The sequence below is a fragment of the Meriones unguiculatus genome, assembly GCF_030254825.1.
Source record: "Meriones unguiculatus strain TT.TT164.6M chromosome X unlocalized genomic scaffold, Bangor_MerUng_6.1 ChrX_unordered_Scaffold_157, whole genome shotgun sequence".
Classification (NCBI taxonomy): domain Eukaryota; kingdom Metazoa; phylum Chordata; class Mammalia; order Rodentia; family Muridae; genus Meriones; species Meriones unguiculatus.
The window spans coordinates 23631-50988 of NW_026843703.1; the positions used below are offsets into that span (position 1 = coordinate 23631).

Consider the following 27358-nt stretch of genomic DNA (forward strand, 5'->3'; position numbering starts at 1 on the left):
TGCTCCCACAAGCTGCTACCTAAATGACAGGCTATCTATCGCTTCTCGTCCTGGGACTGAGGCACACTCGTGGAACTTCCCCTAGTGACAAGCAACACTCAGCAAGAAGCCTTGGAAGTTGTGGACCCAGTGAGACTGCGCTCCCAGCCCCAAGTTGTTTCTTAGCTCTCCCAGGCAGGGTTCCAACTAAGGCAGGGAAGAGCCTGGATGGGAGGACATGCTAGGAGGTGTTGCTGTGGAGCCCAGCGATGAGGTGAGCACCAAGGGCTCCTCAGAGGAGGCCTACCACACTGGGCCTGCACGCAGGCATCAGCATGCGCTGAGCGCACACACCTAGGTGCAGAGCAGCACCAAGCCCGCAGGAGACAACTTTTGGGACCAAAATGGGTTAGGAAGACTAGCAACACATGGGGCTGAAGAGACAGCCCAGTACTGGGTTAAGTGTGTACTGGTTTTGCAGAAGACCCAAGTTCAAGTCCCAGCAGCTCATAGCTACCTGTAACTCCACCTCCAGAGGACTGTGCCTTTGCTATCTGAGGGAACCTGCACACACTCTCCCACACATGTAAACAAAATTAAAAAAAACTGGTTGTGGTGTCCTTCACATGCAGCACTTGCGAAGCAGAGGCAGTTCGAGGCCTGCCTGGTCTACATAATGAGTGCCAGAGATGCACACTGAGACCCTGTCTCAAAAAATACATCTAAATAAAGGGAGTAGTTAACAGAAATGTCAGAAAGATGCTGAGGAAACATGTCCCCACATCCCTTTTTGTCTCTAGCTCAAGCACCTAGAGACATGGGAATGGTAGACTTGCTCCTCAGCTTTGCTGGCACCTGCCATTCACTTTCTGCCCCTAGTCAACTAAATCATAGCTGTACCACCCAACTGGCTGACTGCTGGGTTGCCAGGGTCAATGATTCGGCCTCTTCCTCCTTGGAGGGTTGACTTGTGCACAAGGCCACAGGATTTGGTCCTGCGGGAGTATCTGTCATGTGTCAGACATACCTATCCTGACACCCTGGGGCCTCCTGAACTCATGGAGGGAAGTTTATAGAGGCTGTCGCTTACTCACATGTCCAGGAAAGCCAATTGCCAATGTTCAGCTAGGTTTTCTAGGTTCTAGGTCTTTGCCTTGGTCTAGACCTTAGAGAGAACAGGCGAGGATTTCCAAATGCAAAATCAGCAAGTCCTCAAGAGGGCCCTCAGCCTTGGGGCCTAGCATGTCTCTAGAGGCCCCCCGGCCCTGGTGGTGTACTTTGGAGTCTTCTCAAAAGTGCAACTGGGAATTTCTCACCTATGGTTCCTTGCTACAAAAGGCCTCCAGTGGCTCAAGCAAACCTTGGGCAGGTCCCAGGTTCCCCCTCCCAAGGTCACAAGACACTCTTGACACAGGGGTAGATAGCAGATAGTTATTTCAAAAACAGTCTTTTTAATTGTTCAAAATAGCACAAAACAACATCGCACTATGGTAATATTGAGTCACAGGGGTTACTCTACAATAGATGAACAGGGTAGTACTGTTCTCAGAAATCAATGGGTGCTTGGGAGAGTGGATAGGGAAAACAAAGGGACCAGGTGAGTAGGCTCCAACTTGACTAAACAAGACGTTTTCCACAGAGAAATATAATACAAAACACTAGAGGCCCCAGGGGGTAGGGGCCAGAGTGGCTGAAAACATTGGCCGTCCATTTTCAAATCCTTCGGTAACGTTCTCGCAAGCATACTCACTGCCTAAAACTTGAGTACTGGAGAGAAAAAAATCCAGAGCTTCGGAACAATGCTACGAAATTAATTACTGAATTGGCATCAGGAACCTACCCTCACCCTCTGTGGGATATGGCTGTCTACCCCCTTCCTGGGCTGCCTTCAAGGGGGAGCAGATCCCACCTGTTCCCTGACCCTGCTGTGTTATGCAGTCTCTGTTAGCGATGCTGATGAAGGTGGACTCCACTCCATCTTCAAGCCCAAGCCTCTACCTACATGTTAAGTGCTAACCCACTGGGAATGGACTTCAAAAATGTCTCACGCTGTTCCAGAAACAGGCAGGGCTTAAGGAACAGGAAATTGGGCTGGGCATGTTTACCAGGTCCCACCCAGGACACTTGTTTCTCTCCTGCCCTAGCTGCTCTCTCGGCTTTTCCCCAGAAAGATCCCTGCCAATGATTAGCCAAGGGGGAGAGGGGAGAAGATACCATACACATTCTGTACACAGCTAACAGAAAGGGATCAAACCCCCACACGCTAAGGCTAAAATTACAATAAAAATGTTAACTTCATTAATTTCAACTTAAAAAAAAAATACAACAAATGCAGCAGTTGGTGATGTGGCCCCCAGGCTCAAAAAAGGTGGGCCAAAGCAAGGGTCACTGGGGTCCAGTCTGTGCCCGTTGGGAGGATTTCACAGCCACTGCTCAGACCACCTTAGGCTCGTTCTTTTCCCTCTTCTTTTTCATACGAGGGAGAGGTGTTAAGTGGGAGCGCAAAAGGTCTCTGAGACGTGTTACGCTTCATTCACGTGAGTTCACTGGGCAAGACAGTTCTGGCTAAGACTGAAGAAGGGATGGGAGGTGGCAAGAGATACAAGGGTAATAACAAAATACAAAAACAAAATAGAACCAGACACACACCCAGGATGGGGCACCTGCTGGGGAAAAACTCTGAGGGAAACTGAGGGACACCCCCCACCTCTAGCCCTTGGCTGAGGCAGCCAAGGGCGACCAACTACAGACAAGTGCAGGCTTAAGTGTGCGTGCTATCTCCTTTGTTTTCAGTTTTAATTTCTCTTCCCAAACTCTCTGAACTGTCCAATTGTACTCAGCCCGAGGAGGGCACCAGGTAGGGAGGAGGAAGGAGCACAACTTTCTCTCATTTGCTTACTCGCCACTCTTTCCAATGTGCCTTCTGCTTCCTCCCAACAGCAATGGTAATGTGCTTTCTTTATTGTAAAAACAGAGGGAAGGGGTGGGGGGCGACTGAATGACGGCCAGTGGCTGCTGAGGGTGAAGTGCAAAGACCGGGTGGGCAGGGTGGGAGGGGAGGCCCTATAGGGCATTCCTGAAGCAGAGGTGTCTGGAGATCCAGATGCTGGCCAGCTTCCTCACTGACCATCAGCCTTAGACTTCTTTGGAGCAGATTTCCTTAAGTGAGAAAGAAAAAAGGAATAGTTATAGATAGCCCCAAGAGCATCACAAGAACACCACCTCAGGACCCTGTGTGGATATTGTCCCAAGCAGCTGCTGAGAGGTGGCGCCTACTTCTACTCTAAATAACCCCTACAGAAGATTACTGATAGAGACTTGCTGCTTACATTTCTGGAGACGACATAGGCCGCTTGCTGGCCGGCTTGGTGCCCGAGCCGTCTTTACTGGTTTCTGAAAGGAACGGGATAGATGGTGAGCAGACCAGCAAGAAGCAGGAATACTTGGGTGTACCCCACTTGTCACGGTCCTGACCGCCCATCTCTTCCTTCAGGTCCCCGATTTTCCCAGGACAGGAGTCAGAAATCCTTCTGGTTCAGCTCCTGCCTTTCAATGTCCCTCCTGAGACAGATGCCTCCTGGAAGCTGGCCTCAGCCTGAGCTTCCCATTTTAAGGGCCTTACTTAGGACATGTTCTTGGTCCTGACAGCTTCTGCTTTCTTCTAGCTCTCCCTAACCTTTCATACTTTTAGATACCCCAGGGTTTCCCTGCAAACCCTCAGAGCACAAGAGGCCTCTCTAGTGTACTCTATCTACACCCTCTTATCCCACATCTAGTTAGGTATCTTTGCTCTACTCAGTGCTCACCCCTGTGTCTTCCCTAAAAATTGCCTCAAAAGCCTTATCACCACTCACCTTGCAACCACCTCACTTGTGTGGCGGGGCCGTAGCCCTTTTCATTGCGGGCGGCAATGCGGAAGATGATGGCAGGCTTGGTGGTATAGTCAATGTGGGCATTGGAGAGGCTGGAGGACTGCACGAGGCAGGAAGGGCTGGGCCCACAGTATACTCGCATGAAGGCCAGCTGGGCTGGGGTGGAGCTCTTGGCCTCACCACTGGCCTGTGATCTCTGGATGGCCAGGAACACAGAGTACTGGATGATCTTGCCGGAGGTCACAGATGGTGGCTCCCAGGTGAGGTGAGCACCATCTGGGCTCTAGAAACCAGGACATAAAGTCAAGCCTTGTCTTCTTCAGCCACTGTAGCTTCAGCCCACCCTGCCGGTGCCCAGAGCAAGAGGGCTAGAAGCCTCTAGAACTACTATTAACCCCCATAGACAACCTCCCCCCAACCCAACACAATAGATATTCCAGGGGCGGGTGAGATGGCTCAGAGGTACGGTAAAGCTGCCTGCTGCCGAGCCTGATAACTGACTTCCTTTGACATTCACACGCACACTGTGGCAAACCTACACCCTCCCACAAAATAAAAATGTAATAAAAAATTTAGAAACCAAAACAATCCAGATATTCCGCATCAAATTTCAAAGTACTTTAAAGAGGCTTTATAATCCCCACCCCCACCTCCCAACCCCCACCCCCACCCATTACCCAATCCTTAACTTGTCACTTAACTTCTTGGTGCTTCAGGTTCTGTATTTGGAAATAAGACTAGCGGGAACCAGGCCTCCCTGAGACTTTCAGGATTACACAAAAGATTTATCAACAGAGCCTAGAACACAACCTCTGTCTAATATGGGTGAGTGTGGCTACCTTGCCCTTGTCTGGTACACTCTTGGTTCAGCCACTCCCCTGGCTTTGTTCGTATGTACCTCCCTAGCGTAGCAGACGGTGGCAGACCAGTAGAGAACAGAAAAGCAGCCCACACAAAGACTCACCTTGCTGATTTTAATGGCACAAGGAGCCCCTGGGAAACCAGGCAGACAGGTCTTAAAGGCTGAGATCTCACTGAAGGGCCCCCGGCCACAAGCATTGATTCCGGCAACACGAAATTTGTAAGCTGTGCCTGGCTGCAACTCCTGCTTCTTCAGCTGGTTATAGTCGGGGATCGTGCCTGAGTCATCCTAGGGCAAGAGGTGGAAAACCAGAAAAGTAGAAGAAAACGGCATGGAGCATGCAGTGAAAAAGAATGCTCTGAAAACTAGAGGGCAGTTTAGTGCTAGAGTGCTTGTTAAGGCTAGTCGATATCCTTGGGGACCACGGGACCAACGGGCAGTTCAGTGATGAAAAGGCCGTAGGAACTTGGTAAGGTTAATTGGGGCCTGGTGCCCTTAACAATGGATCAAATTGTAACCTTCTTACTCTCTGAGGGGAAGGTCTCCATCTTGCTGCCCTCTCCTTTCCTAACTGTTCAAGTGGCACAAAAGGAGTTTTCCTGTGAAACCCTCTTGCAAGGCAGCAGAGCTAAGTTTGTTTCTGTAACAGTTGTTAAACAGGCAAAGCAGGATTCACCCCACTATCCAAGAGTGTCAATTACTGGCATACTTACATCTGACTGAACAGCATCATCTGGTGGCAGAAAATAGTGTGTCACCATTACATTGGTACCCTTAATGACCCCCACATCAAACCACTGGTTCTCCTTTTTCACAGGGGCTTTGCTGGGTGGGGGTGGCAAGTCCGGTTTCTGGAGAACAGAAATGAAATGATATCAAGTCCTTGGGGCCCAAAGGCAGTAGTGAGTGCTACCTACTATCCCCCGGGGCCACCGCACCGGACTCACCACACCCAGGGACTCGATGCCATTGGCCACTTCAGTTAAGGTAGCTGCAGCCTGAATCTTTGCTGGGCTGGCTACAACAACAGGCTGGGGAGTCACAAATGTGTTAGATGGAGCCAGGCCTGGGAAGAAACAAACTATCAGTGGGGAGAAGGCTGTGTTGAGGCAGAACCTCCATGCCACCCTTGCCACACTGTCTCCACCTCCAACCAGTTCAACTCTATCGACAATTTATACCTGCCCTGCCAAAAAACAGCCCAGCTTACTCTCAGTGGCTGTTGAGGGTAGCAAGGCCACAGTGCTGGGGACAGCACTAGCTAGCTCGTTGAGGCAGCTGCTCTCGATGGATGGGTCATTGAGACTGTCAGCTGGGGCCAGAGCCTCAGTAGGAAGGTGGTGCTGCTGCTGGGCTTGCACTTGAGCCTCCTGGAGCTGCTGCTGCTGCTGCTGCACCAGGGCTGCAAGCTCCTGCTGTGTCAGCACAATGGGTATGGTGGTGGCCTGACCCTCTTGGCCCTCAGCTGAAAAGTGACCCAGTTCTGCTTGTGTCACTGCTGCTGCTGCTTCCGACGTATCCATGGGCTCCCCAGTGCCTGCTCCAGGACCAAGAAAACTACTATTCAAAAGGAACACGAGTGTGCCTGGCCCAATGGACATCTATAGTGTCCCTGAGATCTCGTCTTCCTAAGCGGTGTTTTCCTGCTCACACCCTCACCACTAGGCCCTGCGTCACCTTCCTAGGACCACCTGCCCTACACGGGCTTCCCTTGAGGCCCACTGTCTATTCTCACAGGAAGCAGATCTTTTCGCCTCAAGTTGCCCCCACACGGTACCTTGACCCTCCCTGTAAGGCTGTCACTCATCCCAAGGGACCTATCTCTCAAAGCTCCCAGCTGATACCTACCCATGACGGCTTGCTGTGCAGCCTGGAGCACAGCCTGGATGGCCAAGGCTTGGGCTTCTTCAGTGGCAGCAGCTTGGGCAGCTGCTTCAGCAGCAGCGGTCACTGCCAGCTCCTCTGGGGTGAGCCCTGTTACCATAAGGGTTGTGGTGCCTGCCTGGGCCTCAACCATCAGTTCTTGGGGAAGTGATAACTGGTCTACTTCAGACTGTGTAGGTGGGGGTGGTTGGACCACCACAGTGGCCACAACAGCAGAGCTAGCAGGCTCCTGGCCTGAAGTTGGGTCCCCAGTGCTGCTCAGATCCATGGCGGCCTGGAGCTCAGGGGTCTGGGAGGCTGACCGGACCTCGGCGGACTCCCCCAACAGGGGCGCGGAGGCAGACTGCAGGAGTTGCCGTGGAGGCAGCTGTTGGCGAGGTCCTGGTGAGACCTGAAGTTCCTCTGGGGGCTGCAGGATGTCATCAGCAGAGAAGGGCATGTCAGAAGTTTCTGTGTTGGCTATAGTCACTGTTATCGTGGCTGGGATGGGGACTTTGGAAGTCAGAGCCCCTGGGGTAGTCTCAGTCAGTGATGAGATATTCTAGAAAGGGAGAGAAGCCCCCGTCAGAGGAAAAGGGCAGAAGTCAGAGGCTAGAACCAGGCAGTGGGATTGAAAAGCAAGATGGCTTTTGGTTTTGTTTTGTTTTTCTTTTTTTCTTTTTTTTATTTTTCTGTAGGCCTATGGTATCATCCATGAAAGGCTGGCCACCTTTTACCCCATGGTAAAAGTAGCTGGGGAAGGTGGGTCAAGAACCAGCATGAGGGGTTTGGTTAAGAGGAGAGCCCCTGGGTCAAGCTTCAACTCAGGCCCAGGAGGCTTCGCTCTAGAGACAAACAGGGACACAGCCAAGAAGAAAAACAGCAGCTGAAATAAAAGTACCGAAGCACCTCTAAGGGACCCTCTGGCATCCTGTCTCCCAGGCACTAAGACTGCCTGCCCTTTTATGGTCTGAAAGGACCAAGGAGCAACACCACGCCTGATACAAGGGCGACATCTGGTGTCCACCTCTGGACAGCACAGACGGGATCCTCTAGGGGGCTTACCGGCACAGAGGGACCTGGGACTGGTGTAGACTGTGTCACTGTGGTCACTGCTCGTGGCAGTGTGGAAGATACAGTTGTTGTGATGGCACTGGAGATGTTTGCGCTGTCACCTTGGGTGCTTACCGCCTCACCCTGGTCACTGGCAGCTGGTGGAGGGTCTGTGGAGGTGTCAAAGGGGAGACCAGTTGACTTCCACTTGCTTTTACCACCAGTTGTCCTAGAAACTCCCCGCCCCCCAACCCCATGGCTAAAACAGCCAGCGTATCTGCACCCTACTCTACTGGACACTTACTCACCTTGGTTTGAGCTCATGTTAGAGGTGACAGTAGTGGCTGTGTGCGTGGTGCCTGTCTCGTGGGTCTCGCAAGGAGGGTTGGAGCATACCCTCTGGGTTGGGAAAGAAGCCAGGATTGTGGTGCCGGCCTGGGAAGTGACAGTGGGCACTGCTACCACCTCTAAGCCAGACTCCAGGGTTCCATGAGAGGTGCTGGCATCAGGAAGCAGGGCACCCACACTGACTGACATGGTGGTGCCAGTGGAAGTGGTCTGGTGCGTCTCGCAGAGACGGCCACCAGAAGGCTGCTGTCCGCCCTCAGGCTGGCCTGCACCTCCATTTGATGTGGCAGTGGTAGCTGTGTGTGTGGTGCCCGTCTCATGAGTCTCACAAGGTGGGTTGGAGCATACCCGCTGAGCACTGCCCGCATTGGAGGTAGTGGCGGTGTTGGTGGTACCCGTGTCATGGGTCTCACATGGCGGGTTGGTGCAGACTTGGGTCTCGGGAGCCGAAGGGCACAGAAGTGCCTCTAAGGCTGTCACAGTCACGGTGCTGTTGGGAGAGCTTGCCTGGAGGCTCTCATATGTAGACGTAGGGACCACCCGGGCTGCACCAAGTTCCCCAGCACCCATGATAAAGCGGGCCGTGGTTGGGGTACTGGTGGTGTAAGTATGATATGTCTCTGGCTGGCGCCCTGTGGGCATGTCCTTGCTGCTGGGGCCACTCAGCCCAACTCTGACACTTGGAATCGATAGCTGCACAAAGGCAGGGCTGTGGCTCCCAGCCTCCAGTGCCACACTTGGCCTGAGCAGTGGACCAGCTGAGCATGGCGCTCCGGTGGCCTGCACAGTCATGGTGGTGCTGGTCATGCTGGTCTGCTGGGTTTGGCACTGAGGCTTCACAGTACCCTGGGCTCTCTCCAACGGCCCAGGAGCCACAGTGATCCGCACTACAGTGGGGGTGTTAGAGGCACGACGAGTGTCTCGCTGCTGCCCAGTGCCCATGCTGGACATTGCTGTAGTGGCAGTGCTGACGGTGCCTGTTTCATGAGTCTCGCAGGGGGGATTCGAGCAGCCATGCTGCTCAGCCATATTGGAGGTCGTCGTTGTGGCAGTGTTGGTGGTGCCTGTCTCGTGCGTCTCACAGGGGGGGTTTGAACAGACACGGACCACATTACCATTCTGTTGTCCCACAGCCGAGGTCACAAGAGAAGCAGCTGCCTCCTGTCTGTCACAAACAAACTGTACTTGGGTAGGCTGAGGATGTCCCCCAAGGTTAGCCACGACAGTGGTGGTGGCTGTGTTGGTGGTGCCTGTTTCGTGGGTTTCACAGGGTGGGTTGGAGCACACCAGTGTCACAGTACCAGGCTGTACATCGCTCTGGCCTGAGTCTGCAATGGTGACTGTTGCCGTGGGCTGCTCTGTAGTAGGTGAGGCCAAAATGGACACAGGAAGGTCATGGACAGGCTGGGCCTCAACCCCGCTGGGTGCTGTGATCAGAGTCACCTGGGTAGGCTGGGAGACAGGCTGGGGACACAGAACAGAGGAGTTGGTAGCTAAAATATGTGATTTCTCATTTGCTTCTCCTACCAGCCTATGCTTGTGCATGCTGACTTGGACCACCAACTCTGCTAACCAAACCAGGCAAATATACCCAGGATTCACTTGCCCCGTGATCTCAAAACAATGACTTACTCAGAGACAAGGATGGAGGGGCTGTGAGCAGAGATAAGGCAAAAGAGGGAGTTGGGCTACAGTCAAGCCCTTGTCCTGACAATGTGCAAAGGCCAGCAAGAGAGCCCTCCTTACCACTTCTCGTCCATTTTGAGAAAAAAAAAAAAAAAATGACAACATGACAAATACCATATGCACATACAGTACTATGTTATGAGATTCTAGTGTCACAAAAGACATGTCACCAGGAAAGACTGACACAGAGATCACACCACAGTAAAAGAGCTGTTTTAAATGCATAGAGCTGCAGGACACCATCTGGAAAGGGGAGAAAGGACAAAATGCCCCCTACTTTCATGCAGGAAGTGCTGTTGTATGGTGGTAAATCCTTGGGACCCACTTACCTGCATCGTGATTGTAGGTGTGGTGAGCCCACCAGCAGCTGTTAGTGTCGTCTGTGCGGCTGACACGGTGATGGCAGTAGGGTTTATCACCTGGCTTGAGAGAGTGGCAATGGTGCCCAAGGTGGTGATAGGTGTGGCCAGGGAAGCACTGGTGCTATGGGCCCCAGCTCCTGCAAGGCTGGTAGAGACAGTACCTGTCACTGTGCCTAGAGTTGTGACACCTAAAGGGATAAAAAAAATAAAATAAAATAAAATAAATAAAAGAAGCAGAGGTAGAATGAGGCCTATTGCTACCATCTTCTATCTAACAGCATGTCTCTCTAGAGAGGGCTGGTGAACAAGAGCCCTGCCATGTAGCCACCACGGAGAGAAGGCTCTGGAGAGAGCACCTGCCATCCTCCCCCAGCCAGACTAGAGGTGATACCCACAGGAAGAGTAGAGGGACAGAGCCCCGCCACGGCTGAGGACGTGGCCTGCGAGCTACGCACCTGTGGTGCCCTTCACAACCAATGTGGTGACGGCTGGCTTGACAGCAGAGACGGTGACAGGGGTAACCAGGCGAACACCACTCATGGGCACAGTGCGGAGGATGGTGCCTGGCTGTCCAGGGGCCCCCTTTAGCACCACCTGAAACACCAGAGCAAAGCGCCACCAATGTCACTTTCAGGCCGACTGGACCGTGCCGTCCCTCTTAGGCCTGTTACGAGGACACATGCGGTCTGCACGAGATTGAGGTGCCTCACCTGGGTCACTCCTTGCTGCCCATGGCCAGTAGCAATCTTGGGGACAGCAGTGATGATTTTGGCAGGTGCACCTGTTCCCGAAGTCATCACCTTAGTGGTGATAATTGTGATGGGGGACTTAATGCCAGGACTGCTGGAAACACCTACGTTGGGGGAGGGTCCAGAGAAAATAAGCTCTGTGAGGGCTTCTCATCTTCTTGATTTACATTCTGCAGCACAAGCCTTTTGAAATCTGTATGTTTGTTTACCTGTGGCACCCGCCTGGGTGATAATGGCGGACATGGGAATTGTCTTAATGATGGTAGTTGTGCCAGGTTTGGTGGTGCTGGGGGAGACACTACTAATGCCCAGGATGGTAGGCTTGGTTCCTGCCCCACTAGCCTGTGTAGTGGTGATGATGGTTGTGGGCTTGCCATCCGCTGATGTCACCAGCTTTAGGATAGTCCCCGCTGGAAGGGGCCCTTTGGTCTGAAAGGGACAAGTTTTAAATAAATAATAGGAACTTATGCCAGAAAGGAACATTAGGTTTAGCTACTCTACTCGGAGAGTAATTCTGAATAGCGTGGGTGCCGTGATATCAGCAGGCTTTTGAGCCACTTGTTCTCACGGGATCTTCTGTCTTTATTTCCCTGCGCGCATTCGCCCCCATGAGCATGGAGTTTAAGGATGAAAGAGAGAGAGAGAGAGAGCTCACCTGGATGATCTGAGTCACAGGACCTGTAGACGCTTGGCCTGTGACTGCTGAAGTCTGAACTGGTTTGGTCTGGACCACTGACATCACTTTTCCCAGATTGGAAATCTAAAAAGGAAAGGATGGAGTAGGCAGTGATCTGGAACCAAACAAGGGCATGGCCTGGGCTAGGACTATACTGGAGTTGGCCCAAGACAGCAATCCACCAGTGGCATTCACTATAGCCTGGCAGCTGTCACACACAGCCAGGTGGTGCCTGTCACTCACCAGAGCACTGCCTCCTGGGACAGAGATGGGGCTCTTCACTAAGGTGATGGTCTTGGTGACTCCGCCTACCACTGTAGTCACCACCTGGGCTTGCTGGGCCACTGTCACAGTCCCGGATTTGTGTACCGTGATGATAGGGCGAGCAGATGTGTTGGCAGCAGAGGACACAGATGTCCCCACTTGGGCAGCTGCAGTCTTTAGCATGCGAGTGGCTGGGTTGCTCACCTGGAGAAGCAGAGATGAGCGATGGACAGAATGCCAACATACTAGCTATAGCCCTGCTCGTCCACTTGTCCACTCTGCTTGGTTGGCTGAGCAAGAGAGCAGCCTTAACTCCCCATAGGTCTTACCTAAAGCTGGATACCCTTAATGGCAACTGCATGTTCCACAGCCCATACCAGGACCGATTTTAAACCAGTTGCCTCAAGGGTGGTCCAAAGCCCAGAACAAATGGCCACTGCTTGTTTGATCATAGAAGTCACCAAACCCAGGGCTGTGCAAGCTCATAACCAGGCTCAGAAGATAAATGCTCACCATTACAGGGGAGGAGGCCACCTTCACAGTGGCTGGAAGAGTGGTTGTGCCAGGTGTCACAGCCACTGTCTTAACAATGGTGGTGCCTGCTGGGACACTCAGCACTGTGGGTGCTGAGGAAGGAGGGATTTTCTGTGTGGCAGCAGCAGCAGCAGCCAATGCAGCCATCCCACTCATCTGTGGATTACTGCCAATCACCTGTGGTGGGCACAAAGCATGTGAGCTGCAGGGGTTCCACCTGCCACCTGCCTCCCAACTCAATGACCCCTTCAGAACCTGCCAGGAGGGCTCAGCAGCATCCCTTGACTTTTCCTAATGCAAACAAGTAGGCAGGTTGCCTGCCAAGTGCTCTTGAGTTGTTTTTGTTTGTTTGTTTGGTTGGTTTGTTTTGTTTTGTTTTTTTTCTTTTTGGTTTGTTTTGTTTTGTCTTTTGAAAAGGGGTTTCATGGTTGGCCTCAAACTTGCTCTGAAGAGGACCTTCAATTTCTGATCTTCCTGCTTCCTCCTCTCAAATGTTGGGATTACTAACATGCAAGCACATACTTGGCTTACACAGTGTTAGAAACTGAGCCTAAACTAAAGCTTTGTGCATGCTAGGCAAGCACACAACCAATTGAGCTATAACCCCAACCCCGGAACAGATTTTTAAGCAAAGAACCATAGTCAAGCTAGGCCTGGAATACATGCTTGTAATCATAGCTACTCAGGAAGCTGAAGCAGAGAGATCACAGCTCAGTGAGTCTCTGATTCAAAAGTAAAAGCTAGGGGTGTAGTTTGTCTGTGAAGTACTTTCCTAACAGGGTTCTGTCCTCAGCACTACAGAGATAAAGAAAAAGACCATAGCCAGAACTGGAGATGTAGCGCAGTATAAGAACTCATTCTTAGCATGCAGGGAGTAATGAGTTTCACATATAACACCATTAATACCACCACCACCATACTGCTGGGTGTGATGGTTCATGCTTAGAAGTCTAGCACTCAGGAGGCTGAGTCAGGAGAATCCCTCTAATCAGTAGAAGCTTGGGCTATAGAACAAGACTCAAACACTAAAACAAAGCACAATCTTTGCACTAAATAGAGCTCATTAGCACGGCCCTGGGTCAAATCCAGCTAACCAGATTTTCCCCGTTCCCTTCCAAATCAGGAAGGCTACACTGAAAATGCCTCAAGGATCACACTATCACAAGGCCCCCTTAAGGCATTAATTTTTTTTCTCTCTCTCTTTTTGGTTCTTTTGAGACAGGGTTTCTCTGTGTATCCCTGGCTGTCCTGGAACTCACAGAGATCCTCCTGCCTCAGCCTCCCGAGTACTAGGATTTAAGATGTGTGCCAGTTTTGATGCGATAGTACCTTACAAAACAACTAACGCATATGATGAGAGCTGGTAGGCTTCATGCACGATAGGCAAGCACTCTATCAATAAGCTATATTCCCAGGGTATGTGTGTGTGTGCTACATACACACACACATAATATATATATATATATATATATATATATATATATATATATATATATATATATATATTTTTTTTTTTTTTTTTTTTTTTTACAGATCAGACAAGAACTATGTTTATACTTTTGGGTCACCACAAAGCCCCCCTCAGTAACAGATCCTCACCGTTCCCTGGGCACTCTGTGTGGGCACAACCATTCGCACACTGGCAGGCAAGGAGGTCACAGTGACAGGGGCTTTTCCAGCCTGGCTGGCAGGTCTCATCGTGACCAGTGGTGTTCCTGTTGTAGCCTGAGGACCAGTCACTTTGAGAACAGCAGGGACACCTGATGAGAAAGAGTGTTGATCCTTAGGAGGTCCTCTTCCACACATATCCCACCACTCTGCTCAGTTCTTTACGTATGAGTTTTCAAGGCCCTCAGCACAGTCCCTGCCAGCAAGACAGAACACTCTTACCCCTAATCTCAAGACTAAGCCTGAAGCTAAAATCCACCAAGAAGCCACCAGCAAGACAGAGCACTCTTACCCTTAATCTCAAGAATAAGCCTGAAGCTAAAATCCACCAAGAACAGCAGAGCACCCACTATTCAGGCAATGAATATCTTTAGTGACTAGGCCCTCATGACTTACCTTGAGTCCTGGCTGCAGTGGGCACAGAAATGGAGCTGCCTGGCACTGTTGGCAAGACCTGGATGGTGGTCGTGCTTGGAGGTGCAGTGGCAGCCTGGGGCACAAGTGTGATGCCTACTTGGGTCAGTGGCTGTACGGCAGGTGCAGCTGCTGCTGGCGCAGGGCTCTTGGGAGGGTTGGCAGGCACAGATGGAACTGGATTGGGAGTGGGGGAGCTGGCCGTAGCAGCCGTGGCAGGAATGTCATATTTCTGGAGTTGCAGAAGGTAACTGTCGGCTGTTGCCACTGGGCCCCAGCTAACCTCCAGCGAGTTGGTATTGGCTCGGACTAGTTGTACTCGAGCCGGGGGTGGTGGCTTTTCTGTAATACAACAAACCAGTTATTAAGATAGGTGTATAGATGACCTTCATTCACATTACATGAAGCTCTGTCTCTGCACATCAATCGGTAATTGCTGAACTTCTAAACTAGCAGTGAGCTAAATGAAAACAGATTCTGGTATTGTCATTACTTTCAAAGGATCTCCTGCCTCGATGTTGTGTAATAATTGTTCTCCGTTACCTCTGACTGGTCAATAAAGAGTAGAACAACATACAGGGCAGTTAAGGTGGGACTTATAATCCAGGTGTGTGTGGGGTCCCAGGTGGGAAAAGGGGGTGAAAGGGAGGGAGGAGAGAGAGAAGGTCGCTGGGACAGCATGGGGAGGTGTCCCTGGGGGTGTCATGGAGGTGTCCATGAGGGCAGGAGTAGCTAGGGCAAGACTAGAGGACAGGTAACAGGGAATGTGACTGGGAACTAGGCCAAGCTGGCACAGACAGGTTAGAATAAATGAGAATCTACCCAGCTAATGCTCATTATAAACGTTAACAGGTCTCCAATCTCATTATTTAGGAGCTAGAGATGGTATAGGAAAACAAAACAAAACAAAACAAAACAAAACAAAACACTAATTCAACAATAGGGAGTAGAGACGCTTTAGCAGCGGGAATAACAGTGGCCTAGCACCTTACCTGTTTCCAGATACCATAGGTCCTTGCAGCACACCTGGTTGTTCCAGGCCTTACGGTAGCCATCACGGCCACTCCAGATGTACAGGCGAGTATTGATGGCAACAGCACAGTGGCCAGCTCGAGCTCGAGGAATGTTGTCCTCCAGTGTATCCATCAGGATGGTTTCCCAGGCCATGGTATCTAGAGGTACACAGGTGCTAGAGTCACACAGAGGACAAAAGAAACCTGTCCCCCAAATCAAAAGTGGCCCTCTATTCTTTCACTGTCACGAAAGGTAAAGTTATTGGAGTATTAAATTAAAACTAAACAGAAAAATAAGGCAACACACCTAAGAAGAAAATTAAGCCATGAGCTGAAAAGTTATTTGGAATATATAACTCCTTGAACATTAAAGATCTTAAGAAAATGTGTGAATCCAATGTCAAAATAAAACAACTCAATTTTTTTGTTTGGTATTTTGTTTTTGGGATGGGGTTTCACTATGAAAAACTGGATGGTCTCAAACTTAAGAGATCCACTTGCCTCTGCCTCCTGGATGCTAGAAACAAAGGTGTATATCGTAATAAAGTGATAGCCAGGTGTGGTGGTGCACACTTGTGATCACAGCACTTGGGAAGGCAGAGGCGGGGGGTCGGTCTCCGTGACTTCAAGACCAGCCTGGTCTACAAAGCAAGCCCAGGACAGCCAAGGCTACAAAGAGAAACCCTGTCTCAAGATGAGCCCACCCCCCTAAAAAATGAGAATAAAAATGTCCCAGGGCCACCCCACCCCTCACCACTCTAAGCCTGAGAAGGCCATACCCAAGTTGAGACAAGCCAGTGTGTTGGTACACTTCCACTCCTTCTCGTGTGTGGCCACTTTGACATCGTCCATGACAAGAGGCACCCAGCCACCAAACACATACATTCTAGTAAAGCAAAGAAAAAGCAAGAGAGGACTGAAGCAGAACAAAGCTAGAGGATACATCTTTTACCTAGTAACTTTTGTACATGCTCAGTTCTCTAGAAGTCCTCGGAGTCCTTGACGGTACATGAAGCTGTTTAATATGGTACTTCCTATCTGATGGTTCATCTCTTACCTGAATCCCCATGGATCTAGTCCTTGGCAGTCACAAAGAATGCTATCTATATGATTCAGCAGCCTATACTCTGGATGGGGTAGAGCCTTACATGTCAAGGAAGGGACTGGGGCTGTTGCTGCAGTCCCTCCACCTTTAATCTGTCCTTTCTATGTTGGAATAAGGTGGGCATGGGGCTGTTGAATGCCAGACCTGCCAGAAAGAGGTCTTCTTGGGATTGAGGGACAGTTGACAAAACTTGCTTGAGAACCCTTCAGGAGTCAGGGGCAGCTCAGGTCAGGGAAGAGAAGAGCAGACACTCACTTGTTTCCTATGGTGGTTGCAGAGTGGAGGCTCCGAGGAAGAGGGGCCACCCCACTAAGGCTGGGCTTATTCCATGTCAGTGTCTCTGCAGAAATGGAGAAAGAGATTACCTAGGCTGGTTCAGATACCATAGTCCCAGGGCTGGGGCCAAGCGGGCCCCAAACCAACACAAGAACTGCATTCCTGTCTTCCTAAATACTTCTGCAGGCTCTCCAATTTATTGCCCTAACGGCTAGGCTTCAGCATTTCCAAAGCTCTTTGGATGACCTGGGCAAGATTTCTTCCCAAAAGTACTGTGTACCTGCTATAAGGCAGCACTATTCTCAGGGATGACATAGGGGTGTCAAGCTCACCTCAACCTCTCCTTTGCACGTCTACTCCCTGTACAGCATTTACGTCCATGCCACCTTAGCACTGAGCAGACCACACTTAAGGAAATATTGCTACTTAAGTTTTATTTCAATGCTTAGGTGCTCTGATCCACAGGGCAATATACCCCCACCCAATCTATCACCCACTTTGTAGCGTAGGTAAAAGATCTAACTGGTCTATGAGGAACAAATTTTTACTGTGCTAGCCATATAAGAATACCCCATTCTGGGCTGGAGAGATGGCTCAGAGGTTAAGAATACTGGCTGTTCTTCCAAAGGTCCTGACTTCAATTCCCAGCAACCACATGGTGGCTCACAACCATCTATAGTGACATCTGGTGCCCTCTTCTGGTACGCCGGCACACATGCAGACAGAACGCTGTTTAAATAATAAATAAATCCTTAAAACAAAACAAAACAAAAACCAACAATAGCACCATTCCACTCCATATACAGACTGTCCACTGAAGAGTTAGTAGGGACTGTAGTGGAAGTTTTGGTTTCTTTAAAAACTCAGTCATGTTTTACGTAAATATGCTTTTGTTTTAATCCCAAGTGTGGGAAATGGGACTGACTGCCTTAGTTTGTCCACAGCTGATAACTGCTTCATGCAGGGGCATGGTCTTTGCCAGCCGCAATTATTACAATCTGGGCGCTCAGAGCTCAAAGGAAGAAAGCATAGCAGCTTGGAGGAGACTGATGAATGAGAGGACACAGATGGAGAAAGAAAAAAGTTGCTGGTTACCTGGACGGCTAGATATCCTGACTATGACATTGCTACTGCCGCCAAAGAACCCAAAGACCCTAACCTACTGGAATTAAGTCTAAAGAGACCTACGTTCACTTTCCCTTCTAACCTTCTTTCCCTTCTACTTAGGGTTGGGTGACTGGAAGGGAGGTAGAGGCTTAAGGAACACGAAATAAAATAGGGTTAAAAATGATGTGACAAGGTACTCTACGTAGATTGAGAGAATTCCATTCTAAAGATTGTGCTCTCTCCCTATTCTCCTGAAAGCCGGTATGGTAGTGGAACCAATGATTCTTATTGTTTGTTTCCTATCCACTGGTAAGACTAAGGGGGGATACTACTAGCTCTCTCCATGAGCCCCACCTCACCAGGCAATGACAGCCACTCAAGGATAGCTATCCAGAAGACTGGCTTTGCTCTGAAGCTACTGAACAGCATCAACTTCTTACCAATGTCCAGGGTCCAAAGGTCCCCTAGCCTGCAGCCACTCATTCCTCCATAGATCACCAGCTTGGATTTCTTGTTCTCTTTTTCAGTGTAGACCACAGCAGTATGTGACTCCCGTGGTGGAGGCAGGACCCCGTAAGTGATGGGGATGTCCCAGGCAACCACTCCAGAGCCAGGCCGTAGTTCAAGAATATATAAGTCATTCAGGTACCTGAGGAAGATGTCATAGCAAACCTGGAGCACATGCACCACAGGCCTCAACAGGTTCTCAGTGAGCAGTACATTTGTTAGGACATAAAAGAGCAAGGGCCACGAAAATTCCAAACTCTACCATCCTTGCCCCCAAAGAGAGGACTGCCAGAAGCTCACAAGGGGAGTGCAGCATGATGGCAGCCTTAAGTTCAGACTCAGAGTAGGCCCCTTCAAGCAAGCATGTATACAATGCCAGGCATTATACCTGGGCCTCCCTAGATCAAGGGGGCATCAGCTTGCAACTACCTCCAGACAGTAAGATCTTTGGCCTTGGAAACAAGCAGCAGAAGCTGCAAAGAAAGCAACCAGGTCTAAGGTATGAGGGATAGGGACGAGCCCAAGGCAAAGCAGGCTTCTACCTCTTGCCCAGTTTTCTCCTGTAAGACCTACACAAAGGTTCAGATTTCAAAGTCAGAAACTTCTTGAAAGGACACTGAATGCACTGTTTCACTGACAACCCAGCACAGGAGAGAAACATGGCTCTAGTACAGTCAGTTGGCATAATCAACTTTAGAATTCCAGATGAGTCTTGTACCTATGGGAAGTAGAACCACTCTGATGGGGTTCTCCAGAAAAAAAAAAAAAAAAAAAAGAAAAAAGAAGGACAAAGACTCACCTTGGAATGTTGTTCTTGGGGTCTTCACTATCATTGGCCAGACCCCCAAATAGGTAACATTTATTGCCCACGAGGGAGAAGCTGTGTCCAAGTCGAGGACACGGAGGTGGCCCATTTTTGGGCGTCTTTGCTTTCAATCTCTTCCATTCCCAGCGACTTGCCTGCAAAATCAATACTTAAGAGAGTGACTCCTGACATGAGAAGGCCATTGGTGGGGAGCTTAGAGCATAGGACTGAGTGAGGACACTGCTGGAACATTTAAATCCTAAAGAATATGGTCCTGTTTTCTCCTCTGATACTGTTCATGAAGAACAGTCGTTATTTAAAATAAAATTATAATTTTTTAATGTTATTTTATGTGCGTTAGTGTGAAGGTGTCAGATCCCTTGGAATTGGCATTACAGACAATTGTGAGCCACCACGTGGATGCTGGGAATATGAACCCGGGTCCTTTGGAAGAGCAGACAGTGCTCTTAACCACTGAACTATCTCTCTAGCCCCCCTTGGTAGACTCTCAACTGACCCCTTCTACTGCTTCTCCTGTCTTAACCCTCAAACTATTGTAAGAAACATGGAGAGTCTCATGGGGCCTGAGGCAGTGTAAGAACCCAGGCCCACAGAAGCTTTAACTTATTATTACCTGGAGTTCATAGAGGTCGTTGCTGTATTTTCCATACTCCACCATCCCACCAAACACCAGCAGACGAGTACCATCACACACAAAGCCATAGGCTGCACACCCTGGCTGGATATCCCCTCTCACAGCTGGGATGAACCACTGGTTGGTCGCTGAAGAACAAAAGGAAACAGAAGTCAAAACATCCAGGAGCTTCTAGCCCTCGCCTCCTGACCATACTTCCTACTCATTAAGTCTTATATTCTCCCAACTCCTAGTCGTCAAATATAGCCAAGAGAGAAGGGGCTAAGCCAGCACACTGTCCTTTAAGAGCATTATCACCCCAAATCTCTAGCCACTCTAGCCAAGCCATCTGCAGAGCTCTGGCTTTCAAACTACTACACAACTGCATGCTTCTCATCAAGGTCATCTCAGAAGGCAGTAAAGGCACTAACCGAGGGCTGGAGAGATGGTCCAAAAGTTAAGAGTACTGTCTGCTCTTCCAGAGGTCCTGAGTTCAACTCCCAGCAACCACATGGGGGCTCACAACCATCTATAATGAGATCTGGTGCCCTCTTCTGGTGTGCAGGTGTATGTGTAGACAGAATATTGTAGACATAATAAATAAATCTTAAAAAAAAAAAAAAAGGCACTAACCGAGATAATTCATCAGCCTCTGGGAATCTGGTAGCCCTGACTTCCTTCCCCTGTTTACATGATTATCAAACTACTGTATCCCAGACGTCCTCCAGGGCCCAGGATTCTCTCCCGGTACCACAGAGTTAAGAAAGCCAGAGCCCACAGTACCTGTAGGTAGTCCTGGAGATACCAACTGTTACATGCAGATGCTTTTCCTCCATGTAAACAGCTGACAGCAAGGTAAGAGAATGCTCGCTAAGAAAAGCTTGAGTCCAGAATCAGCCTCTGCTGACCTCCCGAGCCTAGCTGTCTCTGCTTTGACTTCCCCACCCCCTAGACCAGGTGATGGTCCACACGCTCCGTGGCAGTACCCTACCACCACCATATCCGCACAAGTCCAGAATATGCTCAAGCCTCAAGTGGCAACCAAAGCAGTGATTCGGAGACAGAAACTTCTCAGGAGCCCCTCACATTGCCCGAGAAAGGGAAAAGCCTACCTCAGGGACCTTGTGGTTCTCCTAGGACAGTACAAGAGAACAATCATCCTTCAGCTGGAATGGCGCCCTTCCCTAGCTTGCCTGGCAGTTTGCTCTTTCACTTAGGTTCCTATGTCCTTCACATCTGCAGTGGCAAGGGTTCTGGGGATGTTACAGGCAAACATATTCTATCATGTCATATCTTTTAAAAATAGCATCTCCCCCATCTCTCTGTCTTTCTCCAAAATCTCTAAGACTGGGGCCCAGAGGCAGACCTGCTGCATGTGCATGTCAGTCAGGTGAGATCTGAGAGGGCTGTAGGATTTCAAGCCCCAGCTCTGGGCAAAGGGGGCTACAGCCAGCGTGGGGAAGGGCTTCAAAGTCAAGACCAGTCCCCCTCCTAGAAGTAGATGGGAAGTCAGGTTATGTTTTGGAGGAGGGGACACAGGAGGCTTCTGTGGACCAGTCTAGGCCTTTCATCTGCTTCTCAGCCATAGTGTCCATACAGGGAGGCAGATATACTTCTACAAGTTAAGAAATAGATGGTTAGCCAGGCACAGAGGCCTGTAATCCCAGCACTCTGGGAGGCAGAGGCAAGTGGCTCTCTGGTCTACAAAGTGAGTCCAGGATAGCCAAGGCTATCCAGAGAAGCCCTGTCTAATACATACATACATACATACATACATACATACATACATACATACATATATATTTGATGGAGGCCAATGTACTGAGAAAAAAAGGGAAACTGCTCGTTTTCCCTTTTCTCCTTTATTCAGATACATTTTGGAAAAAGCTCTCTCCCCTGATGCCATTTGTAAAATCCTGTGTTCTCACCTCCAAGGCTCCATAGGCAACAACTATGCCCCTGCCTTGCCTTAGAGGGGAGGGTCTCCTAGGGGCACCTGGAACAGCCAGCTATTAGACTCCTCGGCGGTTTAGCTGAGACAACAGGCTGCCTAAACCCCATCCTCTCTGCCATCTTCCTGCTGGAACAATACAGTTTGTACTGCTGCTGCACATGCATGCATGTGTCTACATACCCAAATGCTGCCTACTGTCCTCTTTTCTCACTCCTAGTTCAAACATGAAGAAATGCAGAAGCTTTCAATGCTGAGGTAAATCAACCTTGCACAAGTTGGGAGAGACAGCCTTAACAATCCACGGAAGGAGTTTCATCCAAATTACAAAGGTAAAGAAAGCCACAAGGAAAATCTGAGGCAGCCTCAATCTAGTTCTCAGTTAATAAAAGAGCGCAGAGCATGCCTGTAATCCTAGCACTTGAAAGGTGGAGGCAGAAAGAGCAGAAGACGTTCAGGGTTATTTAGCCTGGGCTATCTAATAAAGACCTTGTCTCAAAACAAAAACTCCCACAAACAAAAGACTGCAAGGAGGAAAAAAGCCCAGGAAGGGAAAGGACTCACCTCAAGTCAGAGTAGGACCCAACAGGGACATGAACCTGATTCAGTATTTTCCTCATGTATGGGCAGTACCTCACTCAGTTGAGAGCCTTTGTGTTAAGGCATATAGGTAGGGAGTCATGAGGCAAAACTACAGCTTTCCTGTCATGCTGATTCACTGACCCTGCTAGCCAGCCCAGAAGTTAACTACAATGTTCCTGAGCCTCCCAGATCACCAGCGTCTCCTGAGACCTAAGACGTACTTATCTGGCTTTAGCATGTTTCTTCTGGCAAGGAAGACCTTCCCAACGCCCACCAGGAGTCTGTCAGGGAGTACAGTTTCTGATATGGAGAGAATACTGCCTTCTTACCTCACCTATGAATCCCTATTTTACTCCCTGCAAGTGTGCAAGTATGTGAGCTCTTCTCTCCATCTTATAAATCTAACAGCTGCTCTCCATTGCCCTCAAACACCCAGTAGAGTATCATGTAACCTAATCCCTACATCCCTCCTTCTTGATATGCCCTGGCATGTCCCTGGCCTCCTAGCCTGACCCTCACCAGAAGACTGGAATTTTTAAGAAAGGAGGCCACCTGTTTGCAGGCTCCTGCGTGAGATGCTTTTTACTTTCCCTTTCTTCAGCCCAACTTCATTTACAGCTTCTGCCTCCCCATCACCACCTAGACTGATATCATGCATCAGAGAACACGGTGGACTTCAAGGAATTATCTTCCTTGCAGTGTGACTTGTTATACCAAAATAACTTCTCATGTTGCAGGCCCATGCTAAAAGACACAGAGGAGCCCCAGCCTCTTATTTCCCATCTGGTAGGTAGGCTGTGTACCCCTCCAAGGAAGAGAAGAGAACCTGGAAGGGCCTGGAACCACACCCAACCCTTGGGAGCAGAGCAAGGGTGATTGATGAAGTGTGTCCTAAAGTATCTCTGAGTAAAAAACATTTAAGCCAGAGCTTTGAAGAGTAAACAGGCTATCTCCTAATCAGCAAAATTAACAGGCCAATCAGGAAGTGAGCCTGCTAAGAAGTAGGGAGGGCCTGATATAGATGGGGGAACAGATGTGACAGATAGCCATTCGACTTAGTGAAATTTAGGTATATGGAGAGGAAATGGGTTACTTCTAAGAGGGTGGTTTTCAGCCTATTAACTAAGTTAAGAAACAAGTGCTACCACAATCAGCCTGAGAAAAGAAGAAGTGGGACCTCGGCTACTCATTCAATTATCTCCAGCCCATCTCGGCCAAACCGTCAGTAGCTCTACTCACCAGTGAGGTGATATGTCCATGGGGCACATCATCCGGGTCCTCTTCCCTAGAAGAGAAATCTAGAAAGGAGCCTGGTATGGGTGCAGTCTATCTGGGACGCCTGTGCACAGCAGGTGCACAGACTCTTTGTGGCTGATCCAACAACATCCCAGACCCAGGCAGAGAACTAGTAACTTCTGAATCAAAATAACCAAACATGCCCCACTCAAAGCTCCATGCTACACCCACCAGATATGTGCACTGTCAACAAAACATCACCATGTGATTGAAAAAAAAAAAAAAAAGTCAGCTGCCAAGCCACAAAAAGTAATGCTGAACGCAGAGCACTAAGTGAAGGGAGCCAGCATGAAAGAGCTATAAGGTACTATTCTAATTCTGCAACACCCGGAAAAGGTGTCCTTGTTGTCAAGAGGTTGAGGGAGGGATGAATGAAGATGGACATTCTTCAATTGTCCAACTCGGAGAGTGTGCAACACAGACAGAAGCACAACAATAAAAACACGAATTTGCTAGACAAAATCTGTTGGTTTCTCACTTCTAATGTGTGTACCACACATGGTAGCGAGAGAACAAATGTAGGGGTGTGTGGAAAGTCTCTGTACCTTCTGCTCAATTTGTCTGTCAATTTAGAGCTACCCTGCAAACCTGTTAATCAGAAAACAAAACACACAGCCAACTCTGCACAATTAATCCCAGGCTTTGAGGAGGCTATTGAAGAATGCTGTTTAAGTTTGAGGCCAGCCCGAGATACACAGTGAGAGCCAGTCTGGACAACAGAGTGAGAACCCTCTCAAACGAATTCACAGCAGCATTCATGAGACAGGGGAGGTGCTGGCTTCCCATCCCCTTCCCCAAAGGCTTTGCCCCAGTCCATCGACACCCAATCTTAGCATTAGGCTCCTTTATTTTCCTCCTTGGTGACTCACATTTTGGCCAAGACGTAGCCAACAATCTTCCCATTCTCATCCTCAGCAATATAAGAGAGCTGGTGACAGAAAGGAAAAGGAAGTCAGGCAGAGCAGGCAGCAGGCTAGAGCCAGCAGCCTCCTGCCGTGTGGGATAGTGGGAAGTCACAAAAATTGGTGAGTTGTGCCATCTGGTGACCAGGAATGCAAGGGGCTTGGTCTCCCTACTCCGCACTTGTGCCTTCTCTTTATCTGGAAGAGGGCAGGCACAGGTGGGAATTCCATCTCCGTCCCATGTCTAGCCTAGAGATCCTACACGCACCCTTTCACCTGTCAGGCTTCCCATCAGCCAGGTCCTCACGGAACCAAAGCTCTTACGGCCTTGCACACTGCCTTCAGCCCACTCGGATCTATGTTTTCCTCCTGCTGCGCCCTACACCCCTACAAGACGCAAAAGCTGCCCACCTGGGGCCAAGAAAGGCCATGATAGAAATAGTACTTCATCTGGTAGTTCTCGGGCAGGCAGAGGAGGTTGCAGTGCTGCGTGTTCATCAGGTCCTCGGGCTGCATGACAGCGGGACATGGTGAGTCTAGGGCTACACGGACTAAGGGGTCTCACACACGCGGGACCCCGTTCTGTGTCAACCTCTGGGCCGCCTCCCCTTCCCCCCAGGCAGGGCAGAGTTAAGACTCCTCGACTTTGAAAAATCCAGGTTTCTGTGTGCCGTGCAAAAACGTGCCAGTTCCAGGACTGAGCAACAGCGCCCGTAGGTTGTGCAGCTGGCTTAACGCAGTCCTGACATTAGGCAAATGTGGCAAATCGCGAGACGTCGAAAGCAGGTTGCAGCAGCAGCCTTAAAGTCTGGCGGCCGTAGACGTGCCGGGCCACAGCACCAGGTCCCTCGGTAGCATGCGCACACGATCACCCGGTAAGGCGCCCACGCTGCGCGCACAGGCTGGCTCCCCGTCACCTCACCCTAGCATTGCGGATGTTCATCACGGCGGCGGAGCTCGCGGGTCCTTGTGGGTCGTGAGCGCGCGCGCTCAGCGGCCACTCAGAGGCAGGGCACGGACGACAGGGGCCAGGGCTGGCTGGGACTGGGGCCAGGAACTCCAGGGCGGCGGCGGAAGGGGCGGGCAGCTCCAAATAGCCTGCAGCGGAAGTGCGCAGCTACGGGATCTGCTTCCTAACCACATGCAGTGAGCGAGGCACTTAGAACCAATAGGCGCCGAGGTGCTGTGTTTGAGGCCACTGCAAAGGCCCGACAGGGCGGGTAGCGTGGGCAGTAGTTATCCCCTCCCACAGGGCCCACAGAGGTGCGCACACAAGCACGCCAAGTAGCATCAGCTTTATTTCGAGCCTCCGCAGGTGGGGACAGCGGCTTAGGAGCCAGTAGGCGCGGGCCCAAGGCGGCGGAGGAGGTCTCCTAGAATCTGCTCGCACATGGCCAGGCACCGCGGTACATGGAAGCAGCCTGTGGGAAGAATGGTTGGGAGCACCAGGCAAGCCGGTTGCCACAAACCCCTGCAGTCTCGTCCAGTTCCTTGCTCACCTTTAAAAGGGCCTCCCTTGATGGTGAGGGCCACCTTTCCCTCTCGGTTCAGATAGCCAAACCATTCCCCGTACTCAGGATCACGAAACTAGAGGAAGGAGAGAACGAATGACAGCTAGTGTCTGGCAGGACCCATCCCAATGTCACTTTTGCGCTGCTAGCGGTAGTCAGAGTAAAAATGACATGGATTCACGATCAGTAAGTCCTTTTGACGGACCATAGCCGGGAAAGCCGGGGGTAGTAGGCAGCAGGCCTTCTCGACAAGTCACCTGATGGGGAAGGGGCTGCGGGCAGTGAGCTGCAACACTGAGAGAACAGCTGCTCTATATTCGATTGGGGCGTATTATCTAACACCTTGAATACTCAAAGACGGACACAGTTTACTGATTCTGGTCTTTACCACTTGTGGCTTCTTCTCCATCACTAGAAAGGAGAGCAAGAAGGATACAGAAGGAAAGACAACCCCCTCCCCCCAGCTTTTATAGACCCTCTGAAAAGTTCCCAGAATTCCAAACCTCACACAATTGCAGAAACTGTCTGCAGCTGGCAAATCAGTCAGCTGCTGCAAAACGGCCCCACATCCCCACACCTGGGATTAAAACAAAAATATATTCTTACACTATTTTGTGTTGTTTAATAACTTATTTACTGGAGGTAACCTAGAACCCCTGCACAGGTGCGGTCCATGGCAGTTTAGTGTCCAAGTGGGTCACATAGTGATGGGGAACAGGGAGTGCCTCTGACATAATCTGATTGGCCTGCTCTTTGATCACCTCCCCCTGAGGGGGGAGCAGCCTTACCAGGCCACAGAAGATGACAATGCAGCCACTCCTGATGTGATCTGACAGACTAAGATCAGAAGGAAGGAGAGGAAGACCTCCCCTATCAGGGGACTTGGGGAGGGGCATGCGTGAAGAAGGGGGAGGGAGGATGGAACAGGGAGGAGAGGAGGGAGGGGTTTATGGGTGGACACAATCTGAATAAAGTGTAATTAAAAAAATAATAATTTATTTGCTTTTATTTTTTGTGCATTGGTGTTTAGGCTGTGTATGTGTCTGTGTGAAGGTGTCAGCTCTTGGAGCTACAGACAGTTATGAGCAGCCATGTGGGTGCTGGGAATTGAACCCAGGTCTTCTGGAAGAGCAGTCAGTGCTCTTAACCACTGAGGCATCTCGCCATCTCTCCAGCCCTGTTCCTTTGTGTGTCTCTGTGTGTGTGTTTATGTGTTTAGACCAAAATTCTACAATTCTCACTACATTTTACCTTTTCTAAGTTAAAAAAGAAAGAAAGAAAGAATCCTAGGTTGATCTGCCAGCAAACTCTGCAAACCAGTGACTTCCCTGGAGTTCAT

At 50.0% G+C, this 27358-nt stretch overlaps 1 protein-coding gene across 9 annotated transcripts; it reads right to left on the reverse strand.

Annotated features, from left to right (window-relative positions):
• Positions 1–1409: 1409 nt before the first annotated feature.
• Positions 1410–25612, reverse strand: LOC132651444 (host cell factor 1-like). Of its 9 annotated transcripts, XM_060376642.1 has the most exons (28): positions 25431–25610; positions 24920–25018; positions 24476–24534; positions 19778–19926; positions 19138–19298; positions 18272–18480; positions 16704–16788; positions 16123–16229; positions 15323–15502; positions 14313–14672; positions 13848–14008; positions 12228–12425; positions 11694–11918; positions 11430–11534; positions 10984–11203; positions 10736–10878; positions 10481–10619; positions 9993–10213; positions 7938–9441; positions 7642–7799; positions 6562–7138; positions 5924–6253; positions 5661–5779; positions 5427–5564; positions 4816–5001; positions 3834–4134; positions 3309–3372; positions 1410–3138 (listed from the first exon to the last, which is right to left on the reverse strand). In XM_060376642.1, exons 2-28 carry the CDS (start codon positions 24937–24939, stop codon positions 3099–3101), a joined length of 6159 nt encoding a protein of 2052 aa, XP_060232625.1. In that variant the 5' UTR covers positions 24940–25018; positions 25431–25610; the 3' UTR covers positions 1410–3098. The 9 variants fall into 9 exon arrangements, with proteins under 9 accessions (XP_060232625.1, XP_060232624.1, XP_060232626.1 ...); XM_060376641.1 differs by having other exon boundaries at positions 24920–25610; XM_060376643.1 differs by lacking the exon at positions 24476–24534 and having other exon boundaries at positions 6562–7006; positions 24920–25612.
• Between the last annotated feature and the right edge of the window lie 1746 nt (positions 25613–27358).

Coding starts and splice junctions, on each gene's coding strand:
- LOC132651444 (XM_060376639.1), bottom strand. CDS start 25,037: ATGTCCCGCTGTCATGCAGCCCGAGGACCTGATGAACACGCAGCACTG. Junction 11,204..11,429: donor CTGTGACTCAGATCATCCAG/GTGAGCTCTCTC, acceptor TGTCCCTTTCAG/ACCAAAGGGCCCCTTCCAGC. Junction 10,620..10,735: donor GGCAGCAAGGAGTGACCCAG/GTGAGGCACCTC, acceptor CTGGTGTTTCAG/GTGGTGCTAAAGGGGGCCCC.